The sequence below is a fragment of the Xyrauchen texanus genome, chromosome 20 (genome assembly GCF_025860055.1).
Source record: "Xyrauchen texanus isolate HMW12.3.18 chromosome 20, RBS_HiC_50CHRs, whole genome shotgun sequence".
Lineage (NCBI taxonomy): Eukaryota > Metazoa > Chordata > Actinopteri > Cypriniformes > Catostomidae > Xyrauchen > Xyrauchen texanus.
This window is the reverse complement of record NC_068295.1, coordinates 9,836,281-9,861,846: the sequence shown is the minus strand read 5'-3', so window position 1 is coordinate 9,861,846 and position 25,566 is coordinate 9,836,281. Positions and strand designations below refer to the sequence as shown.

Below are 25,566 nucleotides of genomic sequence, written 5' to 3'. Positions count from 1 at the left end.
AAATATAAAATGTCCAATTGGATTTTCTGGTTTCAATTTGTTTGTTTTTTTCCTATGGCACAGTTAGACTTTTTTAATCCACTAAAAGCAGTAAATATAACCCAGATTTTGTTAAAGGAGAGATTAATTAAATGACAAACAGTCAAAGAGAGCAGCAAACAATGTCAGTTTAAATGAAACATTTGTGGCACTCAGCTTATGCATAGTAAGATGCTTAGTGCCAAAATAACCTTGAAACAGTACCTTTAAAGTGCCAAATTATATATATAAAAAAACAAAGCCTGTAGAAACCTGAAAATAAAATTGTTGCATTATAATGATTTTACTTGGTTTTACTTTGCTTTACTTTTCCTGTTTTTGTTATGTTTTCCTTTTTTTATTTACTTATTCTGCATGTACTATCGATGGTTTATAGCTATTTTGGGGAGGGACGTTAAGCATTATATTTTGTTTATTTTTGCACCTTTGTATATTTGTGACATTTGTGTCATACTTAATATCGTTTGAGTTGCAAATCATTGTGCACACTAAACCTTAACGACCTTGTTTCCATTCCAATCAGTTTCTGTCTTTTTATGTGTTCATTTATTTATTTATTTACATTTATACAAATATGAACAGAATGTCATTCATCCTGCATTTTCTTGTACCACTTCATCCAAAGTTGATCCACCTATCAATCAAATCTAATCTCTGAAGATGGCAGAGATTTTAATAAGGCCATAGTTTATGTACTGAAGGGCATGCCAATAGATTCTCTAGAATGGTTTGCCCATACAAACCAATATTGAGTGTATTTGCAACTAAAAAAAGTTGCATATTTCTTTCCAGAGCAGATATACTTATTTCTGGTCAGTATGCTTGTCAAACTTTAAATCAACAGTGTTTTAAGAGATTTGGCTTACAAAAATAAAACTAATTCCACCCATTATGTTTTGAACACCATTATCAATAGGCACAATTAAGACTTCAATGGTTTGAGTCAAACATTTTCCTTGACATACTATCATTTTAATCAGCAATGCATGGCAATTGGATTGTTATATTGTGGATACTGATAAAATGTTCTTTTAGGGAGACAGTTTGCCTGCTTATTATATGTTTTACAGTGTAAAATAAAAATACAACAATTCTCTGGAAATCAAATGTCTTGTTAGTATTTGGTCTGGCCATGCTATTGCTTATTGGGAATTGCAGCTGTTCCAGAGTTCAGTATTTAATCACCAGAAAGCAACTGATGCTTTTAAACCAACAATTATATAAACCATCTAAACTTCTTATAGCAATCACGTATTGTAATGCCAGCAAACAATGCCAATGATTGAACTGACATTACAGTTTGTAAATCATAATGTTTTCAACTCAGTACTGTAATCAAACGGATCTTTGATTGTTGTATTCGACATAAAAAGTCCATCCCCCAAGTGAATTTTAAAATGTGACCAATGCTATCGAAAATTGCTATAATCTGCTGAATATTCTTGGGATATCCAACCCAACCCATTCTTTTTTTAACAATCTTCAATCCTAATTGATTTTGCCTGACAAGTAGGGTATGAATAAATCCAAGAGAAAAAATCGCTGTCTAGACTAAGGTTCATATAGTCGGTCTGTTTTGCGGTGGAACTGTATTTAGTAGAAAACTAACGCTCATCAATGGTCATTCTCTAACTTAAAAATTTTAAAATAAATAAATAAATCATGTTGCATGCATTCTGCATAGTTCTATCATATTTTTTACATTTATTTCATCTATTAGTTTTGTTTGCTGTTTTCCTTTCAGTTTAATTCATCAAATTGGTTGCATGCATTATTTTACAATATAACTATGAAGTTAAGCCTTAGTATTTCTTATGCTGCTAATACAGTGTTAGCTCACATTATAATATCACGTAGTGGCCTTAAAGTAAAGTTGATATGATCCTGCTTTGAAGATGTAAGCATTTTTATGTAAGAGTTATTCATAAATGTTTACAATGAAGATGAATGTTTTATTACTGTAGTAAAATAACAAATCTCTCAATAGATATTTGAGAAGTTTATTACTGTTTATTGATTTAATATGTATATCATATATAGGCCACTTTAACAAAATCTTTTCTATCTTCCAGAACTGGGTTGCTTAAACGTTTGCCTTGATGTATTCATTCCTGCAGAGTTTTGTTCTTACTTGAATTAAACACACCTGAACCAGCTATGTTCGGAAACAGCGTACTACTATACTACTCTTACTATCACAGTATATGTTATGTATACTGTACACAGTATGAGTATTTTCTGTATGCACAGAATACCTGGATGACAGACTTCATTTGCCAAAATGTGCAGTATACAACATCTTAGTAAATAGAATATGGTATCCTTCAATGCAATATGCTCAAATCGACTTTCCATTTCAAGAATGATGGATGAACTGTGTAAGAGCAGCAACATTTATTTCTTTTTTTACTACTTTTTCAGTCTTTTTTTTTTTTTTAGACCTATTAGTTGATTTGGCTCACAAATGTTAAGACATTTCTACCCCAAATTGGATTGAAACTACAAAACAGCCATACTTATTTATTAGATGACAACTTTACGCCACTTACTGAACAGAATATACAAAACGATGAGGCCATAAGACCAATATAGGAAGGTCTTGTGACATCAATGTAGCAAATAATATATACTGCACATTATTCAGTAAGTAGTAAGCTAGTATTCCATTCCAAAACACAGCCAAGTGCTAAATTGAGAATAGCGTACTACTCTTACTATTTCTGCAGTATAGCCAGTAAGCTATACTGCTAACAAGTAGTAAGGTACTTAAAAAAACAGACAGGTGTGTTTAAACTCTAAACTCTGAGAAAACTTGATCTCCTGGAGCAGGACTGAGTGCCTTTGCTCATGCACAATCGAGCCCTGAAAGTCATTCAGAAAGGATCATATCAAATATACACAAATTATGCTCATATTTGGGCTCATGCCACTTTAAAGTCTTTAAGACTTCCTAAGCAAAGCCCCTACTGCTCCTACTGGCTCCACCCCCTCGGGGTGTCACATGACCATATTACTGCTTTTAACTGGTGTCACCCTTCTCCTACAGGTGACCCTGGTGCTGAGGAGTGGTCCCAGTGGAGCTCTTGCTCAGTTACATGCGGTCAAGGATCGCAGGTGCGAACAAGAACATGTGTCTCACCTTACGGATCACACTGCAGCGGCCCTTTAAGAGAGTCCAGGTTGTGCAATAACACTGTCCCCTGCCCAGGTAGTGTTAGTCACAGACACTGGACTATCCTTCAGAGTCTTTTACTGTATATAATGTTCATTATCATTATTATTTATTTATCTTCATGTCTGCTGTGATATTCACACTTTTCCTTTTATGTTGTTTCATAAAGTTTCTCATTCATATCTCATTTGTCGCTCTTTTCATGTCACTCTTTTCAATGTATGACTAAGCCAAGCTTGTTGTATAATTACAGCACAAACTTTGCTGAAATACAAAGCAAAACTCGTTCGAAGTCCGTAAGGTTTGAATTACCCTCTTGTTTTAAAATCTTTAATTACTCAACGTATCAACCTTTCAATTCATAATTTTTTGGAGGTGCTAGCTTAATGGAGTTGTCTCAGTGATACCTCAGCAGCATTGAACTTGCTGTCACGAGCTACCTGGACTTTTGGGATTTTAAGTAAAGGGCATGAAGAGAGACTTTTTTCTTCATCATGAGCTCTAAAACTGCTGTTCAGCTCTTTTAGGACTTTTCAGGATTGGTAAATTAATGCTGTTTACATGTTACCTCAGCAGCATATTGAACTTTTGTCACAAGCTAACTGGATTTTTATTTTAAGTAAAAGGGCATGAAAAGAGACTTGTTTGTGTATATTGTTAACTCTAAAAATGGCAATTCAGCTGTTTTTAAGACTATTTGTATGGGTAAATCCATATGCCATGAATAATGTACAGAGCAATCTACATATATCTAACTGGCACATATGTTAGAAAAATGTGGAAATTGTTATTGTGACTGGGAAATCATCATTGTTACTTTTGGTAAGTTGATTTGTCAGATCAGCAGCAATCCATACTGGCCCTTTATGTATATACTATATATTTAAAGTACCAGACAGACAGACCGATAGACAGACCGATAGATAGACAGACAGACTTATTTTACATTCAAGATTAATGATGGTGTTCACATTTTGCCGTGGGGAGCAGAATTTCATTCAGTCTTTGAACAAGGAGAGCAAAAACATTCCCAAAAGCTTGAAAGCAGCTCAGATCAGTCCGGTTTTGGAAAAGCCTGTGAGGCACATTTAAATGACATGAGGCTGGACTGCCCTCCTAGTGCTTAAGTGAATGAAACTAAGACCACCATGTCCCTTGAATGCTCAAATAAAACCATTTATTTTCCCTCTGGACTATCTTGGACTGCAGCCTAATTGAGCACAACATTGCCTTTCTTTTGAAGGCAACCCTTATTTACATGCTTTTTCTGTGTAATGCAGCCAAAAAAGAGAGGATTAGAGAAATAAATCTATGGACTAGCACACTAGACTTTCACACTATGTGCTTTATAGTTTGTGAATGTTCATATAGTTACATTTGGCTGAATGTATGGTGGAGCACCAAATAAAGACATAACTCATCACAGCCAATCCGAATTCCCCTCTGTACTCCTGAGACACTTCTCAAATCAAATCAAATCAAATCACTTTATTGTCACACTACCATGTACACAAGTGCAACAGTAGGTGAAATTCTTGAGCAACATAGCAATCATGACAGTGACGAGACATATAACAATTACAGTAAACAACATACTTACACAACACAATTTACATATCAAATGTACACATACTTACACAACACAATAATTATATACAATGCACAGTAAACAATACACACAATATAGAATACACAATATACAATATACTTCTAACAGTGCACTGGATTTATAAGAGGATATATTGGATAATTTATTAGAAATACTAATGTATTACCAAAGACAAGTGTCAGTCTAGTCCAGTGGTTCACAGCTGGCTTTGCTTCAGGACCCAGATTTTACCTTGGGCATCAAGGGTCAACCCAACACAGTACGAAAATTGTCCTTTAACTTAAGCATTTCAATTTGTTAACATCATTGATATTTATTAAGCATAAACTGCATAGGCTTATTAATATGCAAACATTTTTACATGACATAGCAAGTAAACCCATATGCAGTCTGCGCCATACACTAAAAAAAGGGAAAGAAGCTCTTTTGAAAATACAACAACAGTACACTTAAAATCAAATTGCTGATTCATGTTTGAAATGAGAACATAATTATATAGCGTAAAGTTCAAGTGATATTCTAGTGATATTCAATCGTCATTAAAAATGTATATGATCACATTGCTATAAAATGTTCAGACTTCTAAGGGATGGTGTTCACTAAATGTGATTTTTACTGTTTGCTCAATTAACTTATTTAAAATGAGCAACTTCGACAGAATTCTTTAGAATTTGGTCTCAACTTAAATTTAATTGTGTAAAATCCATCTGTTCACTTACTCCAATTGTGTTGGGACTAAGTGAATAATATTTGCTGCATCAATAATAGCTAAAATCGAGCAGGGAATTTCATTTCCCAACAGGCTTTGCATGGGACTGGATTGGGAGGGTACATTTATTATTATTAAAATTAATTGTTATTTATGCAAAATGAAACAAAATTAGTGTTTAATGTTCTGTTATGATGGGATTTAGAGTAGTTTCAACGTGTTTACTTTTTTGGAGGATTCCATTGTGGAAAAGAGTGGAGCTAATGGTTAGGTCGAGGTTGGCTGCGTTACTACTGAAAACGTAGGGTGTATTACTTTTCTCATAAAGCAAATACTGAGAGATCATCAGTATTGACAGATCCCCAATAAGTATATGACTTATTGGGGATCTATAATCTCTCTGAAGCACCGTACCTGGTATAAAGTACAAAAAAGATATTTACAGAATAATATGCTAATGTCAATAGAGTTATTTGGAATGATCAAATTTAAGTTAGGTTAACTCGAATAATTTAGTTTTTTGCAACATAAAGTTTTTTTTTTTTTTCATATCAGTGAAACTGATTTTGAAAAAACTTAATCCAACATTTTTCTTTTCTTTTAGTTTATTATCTTTTACCTTACATTGTAATGGTTTTAGATTATCAGGGATGTCAAGCAACCAAGATACTAAATAATTTGATTTAACACACCAATCAAATTATTGACATCAACAAAAGAAATGGGAAACATTTTCTCCTACTTTTGAAAAGTTGATAAACCTATTCATTTTGCCAGCCTTATTCACAATTACAGTATATGGTTATTTATTTGCATTTAGCATGCTGTTCAGTAGTTAAAACAGGCTTCTTGTAATGGCAAAGTCATTGAGCTGGTTTTGGAGATGCCTGCTTTCCCTGAGTGCTTCAACCAGAGTTTGTTTTTAATTAATGCTCTTTGAGTGGGATTGTGGTTTTCATTATACAGTAAGAGCATTAGAGAGGGGGATTTGATGTTTGGGGGGGGGGGGGGGGTGTGCCCTGCAATCTTGACACTGATGACTGGATTAAGCCTCAGTAAGTGCGCGCGCAGAACGCACACCTGGGACTTTGATTAAGTACACTGAGAAAGGCGAGACGAATCGGGCACGGCTGCAGAAGCCCTCCCGGCACGTCTTTCATCACTCAAAGACAAAAGAATGACATCAGGCATGGAGCTCTGGATGGGGGTGGAGTGGTAACGGATTGGAAAAGGTAAATTGTAAAGAAAAGGGGAAATGATGCAGTTGTTTTGATTCATTGCAGTGGTGTAACAGCTGCAGATAAACAGACTCACTGAGTTAGTGCTGAAGGTGTTGTTTGGGGGATGGTGTGTGTGTGTGTGGGGGGGTGTTTGTACTGTATGTGTCTTAACTCTTTTCCTCTGTTGGCAGTGCACGGTGTGTGGGAAGAGTGGTCTCCATGGAGCCTGTGCTCCTTCACCTGTGGGCGGGGACATCGTACTCGCACTCGGATGTGCACTCCGCCTCAGCATGGAGGAAGAGCGTGTGATGGACCTGAGACCCAAAGCAAACTCTGCAACATTGCTCTCTGCCCAGGTCTGTTTGCTTGTTTTTTCCCTTCTGTCTGGTCAAGGTTACCTCATCTTGTCTGCTTCTTTATGTAGTCTCATATCGTCTCTACTCTTGTCTCTACTCTATTCTTCTCTACACTTGTGTCAGCTTCACTCTACTCGGCTGTATTCTACTCTACTCTTTTTTTGTGACACCAGTGGTTCTCAACTTTTTTGACTCAGAGGCCACTTATTGTTAACGACAGTTTTTGAAGACCCAGATTCTTGAAGTTCCAAAAGAAAATACTTATCATGATTAATTTAGTGTTTCCAGATGTTTCAGGAACTGTTAGTTTATATGTTGTAGGCCTTCATAATGATTAAAAAAAATGTCTAACATTAAATGGAGTTATCATACAGTACTTCAATATAACTTTTTTAAATAATTTCAAGACATCTTGAGGCCCCCTTGGAAGTTTTCTAAGGACCCTAGTGGTTCCCGGCACTCTGGTTGAGAACCACTGCTCTAGTCTACACTACTCTTGTCATGTCCCATCTCTACTCTCGTCTCTGCTCTGATCTGCTCTACTCTACTTTCACCTTGTCTAGTCTCTATGCTACTCTTCTCTCATCTCCACTCTACTCTCATCTTATCTCATTTATATGCTTGTGTTATCTGTAGCCTGCTTTTCTCTGCTCTACTCTGCTCTCACCTTGTCTCTACTCTATTCTTGTCTCAGCTCGTCTCATCTCATCTTGCCATTACTCTACTCTTACCTTTTCTCATCTCTACTCTACTCTACTCTCATGTCTCGTCTCGTCTTGTCTCCACTGTACTCTATTCTTGTCTTGTCCGAACTCTACTCAACCCTATTTTTGTCTCGTCTCTACGCTAGTCTTCTCTATTCTCCTATACTCCAATCTCATCTTCTCATATCTTGTCTTGTCTTGCCTCTACTCTACTATACTATACTCTACTCTGATCTTGTCGCATCTCCACTTAACTATACTCTACTCTTGTCTCCTCTCTGATCTTCACTACTCTATTCTTGTCTTGTCTCACCTTGTCTCATCTCCATCTACTCTACTCTTGTCATGGGCCAACTACATTCTCTCCTCTCCTCTCCTCTCCTCTCTTATCCTCTCCTCTCTGTGGTGTCATTCTCTTCCAAATCCAATGCCTCACTTGTTCCCTTGAGCCTCTTGCTTTTCCAGCTGTTCTCTAATCATTATACATTTTTTTTGTGAATTGAAGACCACTCTACTAATTTAGATGCGGTTTGTGAGTTACTGTCCTCTGTGAATGATTTTGTGGAATTAGGCCTGACATCAAAGCCCCTCCTGTCTATAAGGAATCAAAGCTCATCTCACATTGAGGTTGCCTTGGGGAGTAAGCAGCAGCTTGCCAGTGGTGAAACATTACAGGATCAATTACGGAATTGTTTAATACACGGGACAGAGTGGGAATGGATGCGCTCACAAGCCTTCTTGGTATGTTGAAAGCAACCACGTATGGTGTGCAATAAAACCCACAATGCCGACAGAAGTACTGTTTCAGACTCAATATAAGCACAGAGCTGAAGTGAAAATCACATAAGCACAATTGCCTGTGAATGATAGGCACTTTAGAGATAGCTGCTATACACTGTAAATGTTTTGCTTTGCCTGGATAAGTAACAGATTGTCCAATCTTGGGTATCTTTGTTGGTCTGATGCGTTAAATGTCATATTCAGCAAAAAAATAGAAGAGGCAATTAACCTGTCTTTACACCTTTGTGTTTTGTTTTGTAACATCAGCTCACCCAGTGCATGTGCTGTTGCCAAATTCTGGATTGCATATTTTGGTTTGAAGCTTTTAAAGTTGACGTCAGAGCTCTCCTGTGATGATAAACTCAATTTTCAACAAATTTCCTTTGGATTCACAGTGGAAGCATCGTAATGCATCACAAGCCGAGAATATTCAGATTAAGAGTAGCTTTTAGTGGGTCATGTTGGCTTGTTGGTGAGATACAGGCCAACATGTCACTCAGGCAGTATTATTACCTCTTTCCTCAGGGCTAATGGGGTTATTCAGGTTATTCAGGGTAATATACATACACTGTATTTTAAAGATAATTTTGTAAAAATCCAAATAACTTTACAGATCTTTATTTTGAAGGGTTTAAACAATGTTTGCCATGATTGTTCAATGAACCATAAACAATTAATGAACATGCACCTCTGAAACGGTCATTAAGAATCTAACAGCTTACAGACGGTAGGCAATTAAGGTCACAGTTATAAAAACTTAAGACACTAAAGAGACCTTCCTACTGACTTTGAAAAACACCAAAAGAAAATTGTCCTCGCAGTTGCAGACCACGTGTAACAATGCCTGCACAAGATCGGTACATCCGAATATCACATCTGCAGGACAGGTACAGGATGGCAACAACTGCCTACAGTAGGCCTCTTGTAAGACAGGTCCTTACCAGACATCACCAGCAACAATGTCACCTATGGGCACAAACCCACCTTCGCTGGACCAGACAGGACTGGCAAAAAGTGCTCTTCTCTGACGAGTCATGGTTTTGTCACACCAGGGGTGATGGTCAGACTCACATTTATCATCGAATGAATGAGCATTACACAGAGGCCTGTACTCTGGAGTAGGATTGATTTGGAGGTGGATGGTCTGTCATGGTCTGGGGCGGTGTGTCAGCATCATCGGACTGAGCTTGTTGTCATTGCAGGCAAACTCAACACTGTGCGTTACAGGGAAGACATCCTCCTCGCTCATGTGGTACTCTTCCTGCAGGCTCATCCTGACATTACCTTCAAGCATGACAATGCCATCAGCCATACTGCTTGTTTTGTGAATGATTTTCTGCAAGACAAGAATGTCAGTGTTCTGCCATGGCCAGCGAAGAGCCCGTATCCCAATCCAATTGAGCACGTCTAGGACCTGTTGGATCGGAGGGTGAAGGCTAGGGCCATTCCCCCCAGAAATGTCCGGGAACTTGCAAGTGCCTTTGTGGAAGAGTGGGGTAACATCTCTCAGCAAGATCTGGTGCAGTCCATGAGGAGGAGATGCACTGGAGTACTTAATGAAGCTGGTGGCCCCCAGATACTGACTGTTGTTTTGATTCTGACCCAACTTAGGGACACATTATTCCATTTTTGTTAGTCACAAATCTGTGAAACCTGTTCAGTTTATGTCTTAGTTGTTGATCTTTTTATGTTCAAACAAATATTTACACATGACACTTTGGATGGATGGATGGATGGATGGATGGATGGTGTAAAATAAGTGTGTATTTCTGAAATTTTGTGTAAATATCATTGGCCATCATTATTATTATTTTTATTATACTGCATATATGTGCATTATATCAGCCATTAGCTACCCTGCTCTGTAGATACGGTCATTAGCCTTTATAAAAACCTAAATCTGTGGACCCCTTATCATAAGTAATTTCAGCTTAATCAAAAGATCTGCTATGTTCCAAACACAGCTCAGAAAAACGTACTCACTTTTCACCACAATATTTTCTTTCCTCCACTTGCTGTTTTTGCGTTCTGCATGGGCGCCTGCAGTTGACGGGCAGTGGCAGGAATGGAGTGCGTGGAGTGATTGTTCAGTGACCTGTGCCAATGGAACGCAACAGAGGAAGAGGCAGTGCTCGGCGGCTGCTCATGGGGGATCTGAGTGCAGAGGACATTGGGCGGAGAGCCGAGAATGCTCCAACCCTGAGTGCACAGGTAACACTTAGAATTGCCTTCTGAGTATCTTTAAAAGGATAGTTAACCCAAAAATGTAAATTATGTCATCATTTAATCCCCTTCCCGTTTTTCTAAACATAAATAACTTTCGTTGTTCTGTACGATATGAAAAGAGATTGTGATGAGAAGGAGGGCAGGGCCAGGCTGTGAATCGGCTAATCAGCCGGGAGGGGGATAAAGACGAGCCGGAGGAACCAGTTTGAGAAAGACGCACGCGGCCGCCCTGCATTTTTGTTTCTATTGGTTTTAAGTTAAGTTTGACATTAAAACTTTGTTTAATGTTCAGCCGGTTCCCGCCTCCTCCTTGCCCATCCTTTAACTGTTACAGTGGTGCCTGGGAAGGAGGAGGGATGCGCTGTCGCAGAGTCTTCACCGCATCCGTCCACCAAAGGAGGAGCTGCGGCCGTCTGCCTGGGGACAGAGGGGTCACTGCCAGCCTCCAAGAACTGCGGCCATCTGCCAAATAAAGGGGACGAGCAGTTCCATCCGCCAGGGGCTGGAGTAATCGCTGTAGTCTACCGGGATAGGAGCAAGCTGGCTTCCGCCAGAGGGCAAAGGAGCGATTGAGGAACGGGTGACAGCGTGTCCGGGAGCAGGCGAACACGTTTTTCTCTCTCTCCTCTCTCTCTCTCTCTCTCTGTCACACCGCACACTCTTTCCCTCTCAACTTTCCCTCCACTCGTCTCTCCCAGGGTGCCAGACAGGCGGGGAAGACCTGCCGGCAAGCACGGCCAGAAAGGCAACGTCCCCCCTCTCAGGAAGGGAGGGCAGTGCGTCATGCTGGGGGTTTCCCCGACCTGAGTCTGGTGATGGAGGAGTGTGACGAGGAGGGCGGGGCCGGGCCGTGAAGACACACGGCCGGCCCTGAATCGGGCTAATCAGCTAGGAGGGCGATAAAGACGAGCCGGTGGCACCAGTTCGAGAAAGACGCATGCGGCCACCCTGCATTTTTGTTTATATTGGTTTTAAGTTAAGTTTGACATTAAAACTTTATGTACTGTTCAGTCGGTTCCCTCAGTCATCATTCACTTTCATTGTATGTAAAAAAAATAATAATTAAAGTGAATAGTAACTAAAGCTAACATTCTCTCTATCAACTCAGTTTGTGAGAATTTTATTGGGCCAAACTGTGTATATGCCCTTCAAACAAGATTATAGTCACAAAAATGTTTGGTCCAATTTTCCAGAAGAGAAAAACTGTACATCTAAAATGCCTATATCTAAAGAAAAAAGTATTTTGTTACGTTTAGGAGCACTCTAGCATAAAGATGGCCCCAAAAGCTAATTGACATAAATAAAAAGCCACAAAACTCTACCCACCCTGTTTGCCATGACATCATCTGAATTGTCACCAGGTCTGTTCTATATATGTCCCATACCCACAGTCTATATGTGCTGATGGTAGACCATGGTGGTGGGTTTCTTATGAGGGCAGATAATCAGTATGCCTGGCAGGTAGTTCTCTGAAACACAAGGGTCCCTCAGCATGTAAACACTGGGGCCCCTCAGCATGAAATTGTAAGCTGTAAGAGAAGTGGTTCATGATAACAGACAATCAATGTGAGATTGGAGCTGCTTACATGGTCAGATTGCTCTGTTGAAGCATCAACCACAGCACATGCAATATTTATATATATATACTGAGTATATGTATACACAATATCACCCTTATATAATTATTTACAAGTTATATCTGAATTATCTATATATTGTATATGTAACTTTACAGTGCCTGCAAGGCAGCAATGTAATGATATTTCTAAAACATTCTGGTTAGTGGTTTATTATAAATCCCTAACCCTAAGTGAACCTCTCAATTACACTAATTGAAATTAGTAGAACATTCAGCATTTAAAATGCAACCAATAGTGATATTTGCTTACTGAATTGTGATTGGCCCACTTTTCATTGGCCCCAACTATTTTGGGGCCAATGAAAATAGTCTTGCTTCCTTGCATATGTTTACCTTTTAGCCAACTTACAACTTTACACAGTAACTAAAGTATATTTATGTGTGCAGCCAATTGACAAAAAGATGCATTCTACATTAAGTGTTATGACAAGGGCAAAATAGCGCAGCATCATATTTATTTTGTTTCACAAGAAATCACTTTCAGATATGGCTTGATTTCATTATAAATATTATACAAATTATAAATATGATAAACTTGTACATTTTATCATAACATATAAATATGATCAAATATAGACTGAAATTATAAGAATTGTTTCTATTTCAGTGGTAAGAATATTATTTAAGAATATATGGCTTGCACGCCATCAGATATTGAGCCTTCTTTGAACTGGAATATTAAAACATCATCTCCAAGATGTGTTTGACACTTTTATTGAGGTTTTTTGATTAAAGAATTTATATAAAGCCATGTAGTTTAAAGAGAGGCCGCATATCTCCCAGTGCTTTTATATGGTTTGACCCCTATTTATTTATTGATTTCTGAGTAACTTTTCACCGTCCCCCACATAGTCTTAATGTTAACTTAAATGTGTCCTTGAACAGAAAGTACATTCAGTACATGTGAATGGTGGTCTACAGGTGAATATACCCCCTCTCACATATGATTTATAGCACAGCTGAGGGGTACATCTGCCTTTTCTATTTTTTCCTTTCCAATTCCAAGATTCAACATTTTATGCCATTAATTAAATGCCCGTAAAATATCCCAGAGCCTTTTAAAACTGTATCATAAAATGTGTTCCAGGACTGGCAAAGTGAGAACAAATTATTATCCCTGTTGCAGGACACCCTCATGCTATTAAAGCAGAGGCAAATATCTGATCATTGAAAATATCTTGGGAATTATTTTATTTATTAAATAAAGGGATTTAAATTTTATGGCATCTCGGGATGTTGCAGATCATTTCAACGTGACGAGCCTCTAAGCAACTGGTTGATTTTAATGCTCAGGCCCTTTTTTTTCATGAGTATATTTTATAATGTTCCAAACTACATTTCTTGTAATTGTCTTGAGCTTTCACAGAGGTCGGTTAAAAAACCGTTCAAGAGTTCATATCCACATAAAGGTTTAATCTTGATATTACTTTAAAAGGGATGATTATTATGAAAGCTAGAATGTAAAAGAAGATAAATAGGATAAGATAATTCAAACAGATATCCCAAACTAACCCCCGCTCAGGTGTTTACAATCTATTTAAATATGTACTGACACTTTGTACATCTATCTTTCTATCTATCTATCTATAGCTAATGGTCAGTGGAACGCCTGGGCACCATGGAGTGGGTGTTCTAAGTCCTGTGACGGTGGTTGGCAGAGGAGGGTGCGTTTGTGCCAGGGGCTGGCGGTCACGGGGCAACCATGCGATGGTAGCGGGGAGGAGGTCCGCAGATGCAGTGAGCAGCGTTGCCCAGGTAACCCTGTAGATAATTGAGAACCAAGAGTCAATTATGTTAGAATGGGATGAAAGGGGTGAATGAGAGACGGCTGCGGGGATAATCATCTTTTACGTTCAGAGAACCATGTACGTTTTTGCACTGCATCACTATTCATGTGAGAAATAATGATTGTACACTGTATCTATATGTTCCATCGAGGGGAGTAAAGGTGGTCACCAAAATGTTGGCCAGTAATTGATGTTTATGTCACATAAATTATGGAATGTTATTCCCATGCAAAAGAAACAGAAACTCTATGGAAATGGTGGCTATGCTTAGATGTATTTATGCATAATACTGTTTATACATATGTATGTTACATGTACACTCACACCAATAGTCAAGTCAAGTCAGTTTTATTTGTATAGCGCTTTTCACATCACACATAAATTTAAAGCAGCTTTACAGGAAATCATGCATTAACAAAAAAATGAAACTGTAATATCTTATCATTCTTATAATAGTTATCATTGTGTAGCTTGATTAAATATTATTGTAAGCTTTGTATAGAAATTAAATAATTGAATAATTATTGTATTTAGAACCCCTGTGAGCAAGTTGAAGGCAACTGTGGCAAGGAACACAAAACTCTGTGTGTGTGTGTATATATATATATATATATATATATATATATATATATATATATATATATATATATATATATATTTACATATATTAATTTGCCCTGTCAGATGTGCTGCCACACAATTTAATCAACAATTCATTTGGAATAATTATAGTTGTTTATGTAATGCAAATGTTATAATATATCGCCTTACAAGTTATGCACTATAGTAAAAGTGTTCATATGTCATAAGATAGCATTGTGTGAGGAACAGGACAAAAAGTAAGAGTATATGAACTGATAATCTGCTGTAATCATCATTTGAAAGGGAATAAAAGTTGTTGTTGTTCCAACTCTAGTGTTCATTTCGCCAGGAAAGTGCTGAGATACAAAAAACAAGCCACATAAAAATCATTTTTCAAAAATGTTAATATATTCATGTGATTCTATGAGACCAGGTTGTAAAAAAACATTCTTATAAACTTATGTCTAAATGTATGTGTTTTTTTTCCTGAACCACAGCTCCTTATGAAATCTGTCCAGAAGACTATGCCGTGTCTATGCTGTGGAGAAGAACTCCCTCTGGGGAACTGGCCTTCAACAGGTGTCCACCCAACGCCACAGGTAAGAAATGCCATGACAGTCAGTAACAGAAACAGCTAAACTGTACAGGCGATCAGACAATGCACCAAATCACACACACACACAAAGACACAAATAAAGAATAGAAGCCCGTCACAGTCACTTTCAAAGAAATAAAAAGAACACAACTTTTTTATTGTGCTTTTCTCTAGCAGTGCATTTATTTCAGTGGAGTTGAAATTATTCATAAATTCAAAAGGCTACGATGACAAATGTTTCTGACGAGTGTGTTCAGCTACACTGTGAATGCGTTTTAATGGTTTATGCTGTGTGTACCTTGAGATTGTTGTCATTTGCATACCATGGAACCCTACAGCATTTTGTCAACAGCTTTGCGAGGCAGCTTTCTGCGGTGCAGATGAAATATTGAGGGAAAGCAAAAAACGAGAGTGCGTTCTTTCAGCAAGATATAGTGGCTCCAGGTCTCTTTCTCTCTCTCTTTCCTTGGACCGGTTGCTTTTTCTCTAAGATTGCTGGTTTGAGTCGTACTAATTGTGGTCTGAGAATGGCAGAAGTTCTCAGTGTTGTGTTGTTCTCAGTCGTGCTTCTATTATCCTCCTGATATCTCAGGACTGTGGCACCACTCTCCTGTTGTGAAGATGTTATGCCATTCCATATAGTGTATTTGAAAGAGACTGAAAGATGCACCACAGACGCCAGAGATAACCGCAAGCCGCTTGGTGCAACTGGAACTAGCCAAGCAGAGACTGATTACAAATGTGTTTGTGTGTGACATTGTGTTTAACTATAGTTTTATTGTTGTCAGTGGATATATTAAAGGGATTGTTCCCATAAATATAAACATTTTGTTATTTACTCACCTTCAAGTTGTTCCAAACCCATAGGACTTTCATTCTTCTGTTGGTCCATATAATGCAAGTTAATGTGACCAGATCTTTGAAGGTCCAAAAAGCATATGAAGTCAGCATAAAAGTAAGTCAAGTCAAGTGTTTTTTATTTTCGTTCAACCATATACAGTTACTACAGTACACAGCGAAACAAGACACCGTTCCTCCAGGACCATTGTGCTACATAAAACATCATAGGACAAACACAGAACCACATGAGACTACACAGACTAAATAACATTCCTACATAAAGTGCACATGGAAACATGTGCAAAAAGTAAGGGACAGTACAATAATTACTAAAAGGAACAAAACTATAAGCACTGTACGATTCCAGTAGTTAAATCTAGATCTTCAGAATCGATATATGTGTGGATCAGAAACAGATCGATATGTGTGTCCTTTTTTTCTATAAATCTGTACTTTCACGTTATTATTCTTTTGTTTTTGGTAATTCGCATTATCGGTGAATATCGCCACCTACTGGGCAGTGAGGATAATTTGTAGCAAAAAAGTGCATACATATTGATCTGTTTCTCACCCACACTTCTGACAGTATGGATTTATCCACTGGAGTCTTTTTGATTACTTTTATGCTGCCTTTCTATGCTTTGTGGAACTTCACATTTCTGACCACAATTCACTTGCATTGTATGGACCTACAGAGATTCAACATAGACTTTCATTGCATTTTGCTTACATCTTCATTTCCACAAAAGAAAGAGAGTCATACAGGTTTGGAACAACACAAGGCTTTGTAATAATAAATATTAAGATACTTTAATAAGATATACACTGGCGGCCAAAAGATTGGAATAATGTACAGATTTAGCTGTTTCTGAAGTAAATTGGTACTTTATATCACCAAAGTGGCATTCAACTGATCACAACTTATATATATATATATATATATATATGATGTTAAAAACAGCACCATCACTATTTGAAGAAAGTCATTTTTGATAAAATTTAGACAGGCCCCATTTCCAGCACCCATCACTCCAACACCTTATCCTTGAGTAATCATGCTAAATTACAAATTTGGTACTAGAAAATCACTTGCCATTATCTCAAACACAGTTGAGAGCTATTTGGTTTTTTAAATGAAGCTTAACATTGTCTTTGTATTTGTTTTTGAGTTGCCACAGTATGCAATAAACTGGCATGTCTTAAGTTCAATATTAGGTCAAAAATGGCAAAAAAGAAACAACATTCTCTACAAACTCATCAGTCAATCAGTGTTTTGAGGAATGAAGGTTATACATTGATTGAAACTGCCAAAAAACTGAAGATTTCTTACAAAGGTGTACACTACAGTCTTCAAAGACAAAGGACAACTGACTCTAACAAGGACAGAAAGAGATGTGGAAAACCAGATGTACAACTAAACAAGAGCATACGTGCATCAGAGACTCTAGTTTTAGAAATATACGCCTCACATGTCCTCAGCTGACAGCTTCATTGAATTCTACCCACTCAATACCAGTTCCCTTCCGAGGGAACTCGCACTGCGTCGTTGAAAACGACTCTTTGGGGAACGCACCTTAGCGTTCGCCTCTGAATTATGAATGAAACTATTCCAATCTTGATTGGTGTTGCGTCATGACGTAACATGTGACGGCATAACCGGATGCATAAAAGTGACGCCGGTACACACACACATCAGCTTTCGCTCGTCAGCAAGCGCTCTATGTTGAAATTGTTTGTCTTATTTGGTGTTGTTTGTCCGATTTAAAAATATTATGGCCACCAAACAGTTCAAGAAGTGCATGCACCCCTGCCCTCGTTTCATTACGTGTAGGGACACGCACGCTTTATGTGTGAACTGTTTGGGAGCGCAGCACGCACAGGCAGCTCTCGAGGGATCTGCCTGTGAAAGTTGTGAAGCACTACCCATGAGAGTGCTGCGCTCCGGTTGGCGTGCTTTGATGAGCACGGTCAGGCTTGCGTTCCCCACGGTTTTGGTCCCGCGTCTGTTGAGGCAGCGCGGCGATTGAAATCGTGGGGTTCGCAGCGGATTTTGCAGATGAGAATGAGACTGCTGCGGCACGTTCTCATTCTTCGTTTGAGGATCCCGAGCCTACTGTGAGTGGTGCAGAAGCCCGCGTCGCGCTTCTTCTGCCCATGATCAGGTCCCGTTGCTTGAGCTCACTGCTTCCGAGGAAGTGGATATGCTCAGCATCGATCGCGGACGACCGTGAGCCAAGCACGCCAGTTTTTGGCCAAGCTTATGAGGAGCTGATTGAGGTTGTGACGCGTGCGTGGCCAGACTGAATATCAGCTGGCCACAAAATGAGCAGGGAACGCAAGTTGAAAGCAAATTAGACGTGCGTTTCCTGCGGCACAGATCAAAACCTCAGCGCCGGGGTTTGCCGTTTTCCCGATCTCCACAAAGATATCTAAAACGAGATCGTGGGGTAAACCGCATTCGTCCCGTATCTCCAGCCCCAGTGTTTGATTACAGACGATGTTTTGGGGGCACGGGATATGGGCTAAAACCCGGCGCTGCCTAGTAAGCCCTGCAGAGATACATCTGCTTTAATAAGTAGGGCTTACATGGCCGCACACAATCGGTGTTGGTTTCCGCCGTCTCTGACGCTTCGGGCCACATCAATTTCCAGCGAACGCACACCGTGCCGTTCGTGTCAAAAAAAATAAATAAATAAAAAAAATACAAAAAAAAATAAAAAAACCCAACAAGCATCAATTGTGGTCACAAGAACCGTATCGACTAAATCCTGCCGGTTTCCCGCTTCAGGAAGTCGAGAGGCTGGTTCCCTTAGTTGAAGCTTCGGGAAAGAGGTCCTACCGAGGTGGTAGAACCTCGGAGGGCTGTCCCCCCCTCCGAGGTTTTTGCACTGAGTCCAGTGTATGTTTATTTTTGGTAAATATATATTTTTTTGGTTTAATTTTGGAATTGTTTCTGTGACACTTCACTGAGAGTTCGTACACCCCTACTACTCCACTGGCCTTTAATAAAAATCCTCTTTGGGATGATATCTGAGTCCTGAGCCTATCTACCATCTCCCCTTGATCTCTACGGGACACATTATGACAAATGGTTTCCCGAAAGAGGTCCTACCGAGGTGGTAGAACCTCGGAGGGCTGCCCCCCCCCCCCCCCGAGTCCTCAGGAAATCGGTGTCGGTTCCCGCCGTCTCTGACGCTTCGGGCCACATCAATTTCCAAAAAAAAAAAAACACACATCAGTTGTGGTCACAAGGACTGTATCGACTAAATCCTGCCGGTATCTCGCTTCAGGAAGTCGAGAACAGTGCTCGAAAAACACCCGAGACCAGCCTCGAGAGGCTGGTTCCCTTAGTAGATTTTGTAGAGGCATGGAATCATCTTCCCAACATATCTGCATGGGTCCTGCATATAATAAAATCAGGGTACAGACTGCAGTTCGGGCACCGCCCCCCCCCCAAATTCTCTGGGGTGGTGCAGACTACAGTGGTTCCGGAGCAGGCTCAGGTGATGGAACAAGAAGTGCAATCTCTGCTGCTGAAGGAGGCCATAGAACGTGTTCCTCATTCAGACAGGGAGTCCGGTCTTTACAGCCGGTACTTTATAGTTCCAAAAAAGGATGGGGGGTTGAGGCTGATTTTAGATCTCAGAGTTTTGAACCGGCCTTTGAGGAGGTTCAGGTTCAGGTTCAAAATGCTTACCATTCCTGTCATCGTGAGTCAGATCAGATCCGAGGACTGGTTTGTCACGATAGATCTAAAAGACGCCTATTTTCATGTACCCATCCTTCCATGTCACAGGAGGTTCCTGAGGTTCGCTTTCGGGGGCGAAGCTTACCGAACGGTTCTTTGCTAGGCCGAACGTTTCTTCCGTTCGGCCTAGCACTCTCTCCCCGCACATTCACCAAATGTATGGATGCAGCTCCTGCTCCTCTGAGACTTCAGAGCATCCGCATACTGAATTTTATCGATGACTGGCTCATTCTGGCCCAGTCTCGAGAAATGGCGGTTCGGCATCGAGATGTCGTCCTTGGCCATATTCGAAGTTTGGGGTTGAGACTCAACACAAAAAAGAGTGTGTTACAACCATCCCAGTGCACAACGTTTCTGGGTGTTGTGTGGGACTCGGTTACGATGCAGGCACGCATGTCTCCTGCACGTATCGAGTCCGTTCTGGCGATGGTGTCCGGGTTAAAACTAGGCCAGGCCATCACTGTAAAGCAGTTTCAAAGACTGCTGGGCCTCATGGCAGCGGCATCCAACATTATACCTTTGGGCCTTCTACACATGAGGCCCCTCCAGTGGTGGCTGAAAGCCAAGGGGTTTTCCCCCAAGGGGAATCCATTTCGTATAATCAGAGTAACGCGCAGATGCCTTCGTTCTCTGCTAATATGGAAGAAACCTTGGTTCCTGTCCCAAGGGCCAGTGTTGGGAGCGTCATGTCGCCGGAAAACCATTTCGACAGACGCCTCCCTCACTGGCTGGGGCGCGGTCATGGACGGCCGCTTTGCCAGGGGTCTGTGGCAGGACCATCATCATTCTTGGCACATAAACTGTCTAGAGATGTTGGCTGTGTTCAGGGCTCTGAGGAGCTTCCTTCCAGACATCTAAGGTTACCATGTCCTAGTACGTTCGGACAATACATCAGTGGTAGCTTATCTGAACCAACAAGGGGGACTCGGATCGCGCCCTCTGTGCAGACTGGCGCATCAGATAATTCTTTGGTCCCAAGGGAAAATACTGTCTATCAGAGCAATGTATGTTCCGGGGGTTCAGAATCAGGGAGCAGACATCCTGTCGAGGCAGGGGCTGAGGCCCGGGGAATGGAGACTTCATCCAGAGGTGGTGAAGTCGATAAGGGACAAATTTGGACCATCAGAAGTGGATCTATCCGCGTCTCGAGGGACGTCCCACTGTCCACTTTGGTTCTTCCTCTCACATCCAGCCCAACTGGGGTTGGATGCCATGGTACAGGCCTGGCCGAGGCCTCGCCTGTCACGCATTTCCCCGATCGCTCTGCTCCCGGGAGTCCTGGAAAGGGTCCGCCAAGAGGGCATCAGTCTACTTTTGGTTGCTCCGATGTGGCCGGCCCGAGTATGGTTCTCAGACATAATTTCACTCCTGATAGCTCCGCCACGGCAGATTCCTCTGAGGAGGGATCTGTTGTCTCAGGCAGGGGGCACAGTTTTCCACCCTCGTCCAGAGCTGTGGAAACTGTGGGTCTGGCCCCTGAGGGGTTCAGTACCTAAATGCTGGTCTATCAGCGGGGGTGGTTGAAACCATACTTGGCTCTAGGGCTCCGTCTACTAGGAGATTATATGGCCTCAAGTGGAATGTGTTCTCCACTTGGTGTAGAGAACATGAATTAGATCCAGTTAACTGCCCGGTGGCTTCAGTTCTGGAGTTTCTTCAAAATCGTTTCTCTGCGGGTCTCTCCCTTCCACACTTAAGGTGTACGTGGCTGCCATTTCGGCTTTCCATGCACCACTGAGTGATGGGCCTCTGGGGAGGCACCAGCTGGTCATTCGTTTTCTCCGTGGTACATGGAGGATGAGACCGACAACCAGGTCCAGGGTTCCTGCCTGGGACCTGGCGGTGGTTCTCGAAGGGTTATCCCTGGCCCCCTTCGGACCCCTTCAGTCGGCTTCGCCCAAGGACCTGACGTTCAAGATGGCTTTTTCTTAGCTATTACCTCTCTAAAGAGGGTGGGAGATCTTCAAGCCCTGGCAGTAACACCAGCTTGCTTGGAGTTTGACCCTGGCGGAGTTAAAGCCATTCTGCACCCGAGACCTGGCTATGTGCCTAAGGTGCCTTCTAACGCGCACGGTCCACGGTCCTGCAGGCTTTTCATCCTCCACCTCATGTGTCGGCAGAAGAAGAGAGGCTCCATTTGCTCTGCCCTGTCAGAGCTTTGGTCATTTACCTCGAGAGGTCCTCTTCTTGGAGGAGGTCGGACCAACTGTTAGTGTGTTTTGGGTCACCTAAGAAGGGGCTCCCTGCCTTGAAACAAACCATTAGTAATTGGATTGTTCAGGCTATTATCTCGGCCTACAGGTGCGCAATTTGCCTTCACCCTTGGCCATAAGGGCTCATTCAACTAGAGGCATGGCGTCCTCTAGGGCTCTCTTATCGGGAGTGCCCCTCCAGGAGATCTGTGAGGCAGCCGGTTGGGCTACCCCGCACACTTTCATCAGGTTTTATAGTCTGCACCTCCCTAGTACGCCTGGCGCACGTGTGCTCTCGTCCTAGTTGAGTGCCTGAGTTCAGTTTCACTCTAGGGCAGGCCTTTTTTCGGTGCGTGGCCTAGTGGGCATTCGTTCCCCAAAGAGTCGTTTTCAACGACGCAGTCGCGAGTTCCCTCGGAAGGGAACGTCTCGGGTTATGACTATAACCCTTGTTCCCTGAGAAGGGAACGAGACACTGCGTCATCCTGCCATGCCCCTCAATGCCTGAGAGCGGCTTGCTTCATCGCTAGGCTAATGTGTGTGTGTACCGGCGTCACTTTTATGCATCCGGTTATGCCGTCACATGTTACGTCATGACGCAACACCAATCAAGATTGGAATAGTTTCATTCATAATTCAGAGGCGCACTCTAAGGAGCGTTCCCCAAAGAGTCGTTTTCAACGACGCAGTGTCTCGTTCCCTTCTCAGGGAACAAGGGTTATAGTCATAACCCGAGACGTTTCATGTACAACAGTAAAAGAAAACTCAGGGGTGAAGGCCTTATGGGATGAATTGCAAAGAAGAAGCCACTTTTGAAACAGAAAAACAAAAGGAAATGGTTAGAGTGGGCAAAGAAACACAGACATTGGACAACAGATAATTGGAAAAGAGTGTTATGGATCTGAACCCCATTGAGCTTTTATGGGATCAGCTAGACTGTAAGGTGCGTGAGAGGTCACATCTATGGCAAGTGCTACAGGAAGCGTGGTGTGAAATGTCACCTGTGTATCTAGACAGACTGACACCTAGAATGCCAAGGATCTGCAAAACTCGTATTGCTGCATGTGAAGGATTTTTTTCATGAGAACTCTTTGAAGTAGTTTAGGAAGTTCTGAATGTTTTTTTTTCTTTATTTTTCACATTATTAATGTCTTGACTATACATTGTGATCAGTTGAATGCCACTTGATTGTGAATAAAAGTACCAATTTCTTTCCATAAGAGCAAAAATATGTACATTATTCCAAACTTTTGACTGCCAGTGTACTACATAATTTTATTTTGTTTTTTAATGGTAGAAAAACTAATGATGAGAGTTCAATTGAAATTAATGTTAAATCGTGTGCTGTTGCATACTGTGTGTAACACATTCCACTCCACATATCCTCAGAAGAAACAAGTAGAATTTTAACACTGAATGGCCAATTCCCATGTGGATTGTTTTGTGTTCATGGTGATTATGTCACATTGTTATCAAGGCTTTGCAAATAGGCTGTTTTTGAAGTATAGGGGAAGATTTTGTTTTGTGAGTCAGGTGTTCCTTAAAGCCATGGAAGCAAAAAAATGGCACATTTAATTCTAAAGGTCAGAGAGAGAGAGAGAGAGAGAGAGAGAGAGGAATATGGATAGGAAAACTAAATAACAATAATAATAATAATAATAATAAAAACAATTATAAATGTATAAGTGGAACAAGTGAAAAATTGAATAGTGAAAAAAGTATGACATGACCCCTTTAAAATCATGCTGGAATTTGCATGAGGAAACAAGAACTTTTCTCTTTTGCCTTGTCCCATTTTTGAGTGTTTCTGATTGCATGAGATTTGTGTGATCTTTGTGTGTATGTGTATGAGATTAAATCTTGTTTGGCCCCTCAGTGGTGCCGTGTGGGTTTTAATGGTGAGATCTGAGGATGGGTGCTTTAATCCAGCTCTGTGGGGGGTTTTCCGTGATCTGTGAGCATGCTGTCCCTGCATGGATGACTCAGCTTGGGGGCAGGTACTCTGGCTGCAGCTGCATCTCAGGTGGGCTGAGTGTACGTTACGATGTTGGCTGGGTAGCAGGCGATGGAACTGTGCTTGACTGAGAGCTGATAAGAGAGACTGTGAGTGGAGTGTGCGTGGTGGATGGTTGATCTAACAGCGAGGTGCGCAAGATGTGACAAAATGTGTTGGATACGCTCTGACGGTTGGAGGCGAGGAATTTTGTTTGGAATTGTGTACGTATGTGATTTTGTTTATGTTTGTTTATTCGTGGCTTACAAGTGTGGGCGACAATCTTGTTGATATCGCAGGTTGCAGGGTTTCGTTCGCAATAACCAAAAACAAAAAGTCTAATCCTTGCATGACAGCCCATGTAGGTTAACATTATTATTCTATGAGAGGGAATTATGACCTACTCTTTAAAGCTGTGGTTCTTAATTGGTTTTGCTTCAGGACCCAAATTGTTTTTTATTAGGACCCACCATCAAGTGGTGACTCAGCAGAGTGCCAAAACTGTTAATCATACAAAAAAGTGCCTTGAATTCAAACTTTTCCACATCAAACTCAAATGTATTCATATCACTGCATAGGCCCAACGGTGTTGGGGAGTAGTTAACTAAAAGTAGCAATGCTACCAATTTTAAGTAATGAGCTTAATTTTCTAACCAGTAGCTGTATTGTCACAAAACTTCCACAGAAATTGTTCATTAACTTAAGCCTTGACCACCCTTTAAGGGACTTTACCAGAAGTCCTGGTTTAATTTTTTTTAAGCAAAATATTTTGTTAAATGCTGCTGTTTATCACTATATTTCCAGTAGGTGTTTTCTAGTTTTATTAATGTATATTAGTTTAGTATACACAAGTATACATTTATGTTCATTTTGATGATGTCACTCTATTTCTTTAACCCCTAAAATTTACCTTGGTTTTACTACTGTATATTACTTTTGTAGTAACCATGTTTTTTTTAGTTTTTTTAGTTTTTTGGGGGGTGTTTGGTGGAACCAAACAACCCGTGATCAATTTAACCATGCTCAATTTAAACATGGCTTTATTGCAGTTATACTGTAGAATTCGTATAGTAATAATGGTTTTACTATAATAATATTGTAGTAACCATGTCTGTTGTAACTTTGGTTAAATTTGTGGTTACTATGCTTTTATGAAAAATACCATGGTTAAAGGGGTCATGAAATGAGAATAACATATTCCTTGACATTTATACATATAAGGTAACTGTACTGTAAAAACATACTGTACATTTCAGAACTCAAAACTTCCTCCCCAGTCTAAAAAGAGCATTTATAATTGCCACCCTGCTGAAATGTCTCATCAGTTTGTGACGTCATGACACATTGCTCATCTGTATATCCCACAAAATGCATC

At 40.5% G+C, this 25,566-nt stretch overlaps 1 protein-coding gene across 4 annotated transcripts in view; it reads left to right on the top strand.

Annotated features, from left to right (window-relative positions):
• Positions 1-25,566, top strand: part of LOC127661124 (adhesion G protein-coupled receptor B3-like) — a 237,222-nt gene that overhangs the window by 118,549 nt on the left and 93,107 nt on the right. For 3 of the 4 annotated variants that reach the window (XM_052151698.1, XM_052151699.1, XM_052151697.1), the window contains 5 exons: positions 3,086-3,247; positions 6,941-7,105; positions 10,636-10,800; positions 14,045-14,209; positions 15,321-15,422. In XM_052151698.1, coding sequence (XP_052007658.1) covers positions 3,086-3,247; positions 6,941-7,105; positions 10,636-10,800; positions 14,045-14,209; positions 15,321-15,422 — 759 coding nt within the window. The remainder of the gene's footprint in view (positions 1-3,085; positions 3,248-6,940; positions 7,106-10,635; positions 10,801-14,044; positions 14,210-15,320; positions 15,423-25,566) is intronic. The other variant, XM_052151700.1, reaches the window with a different exon arrangement.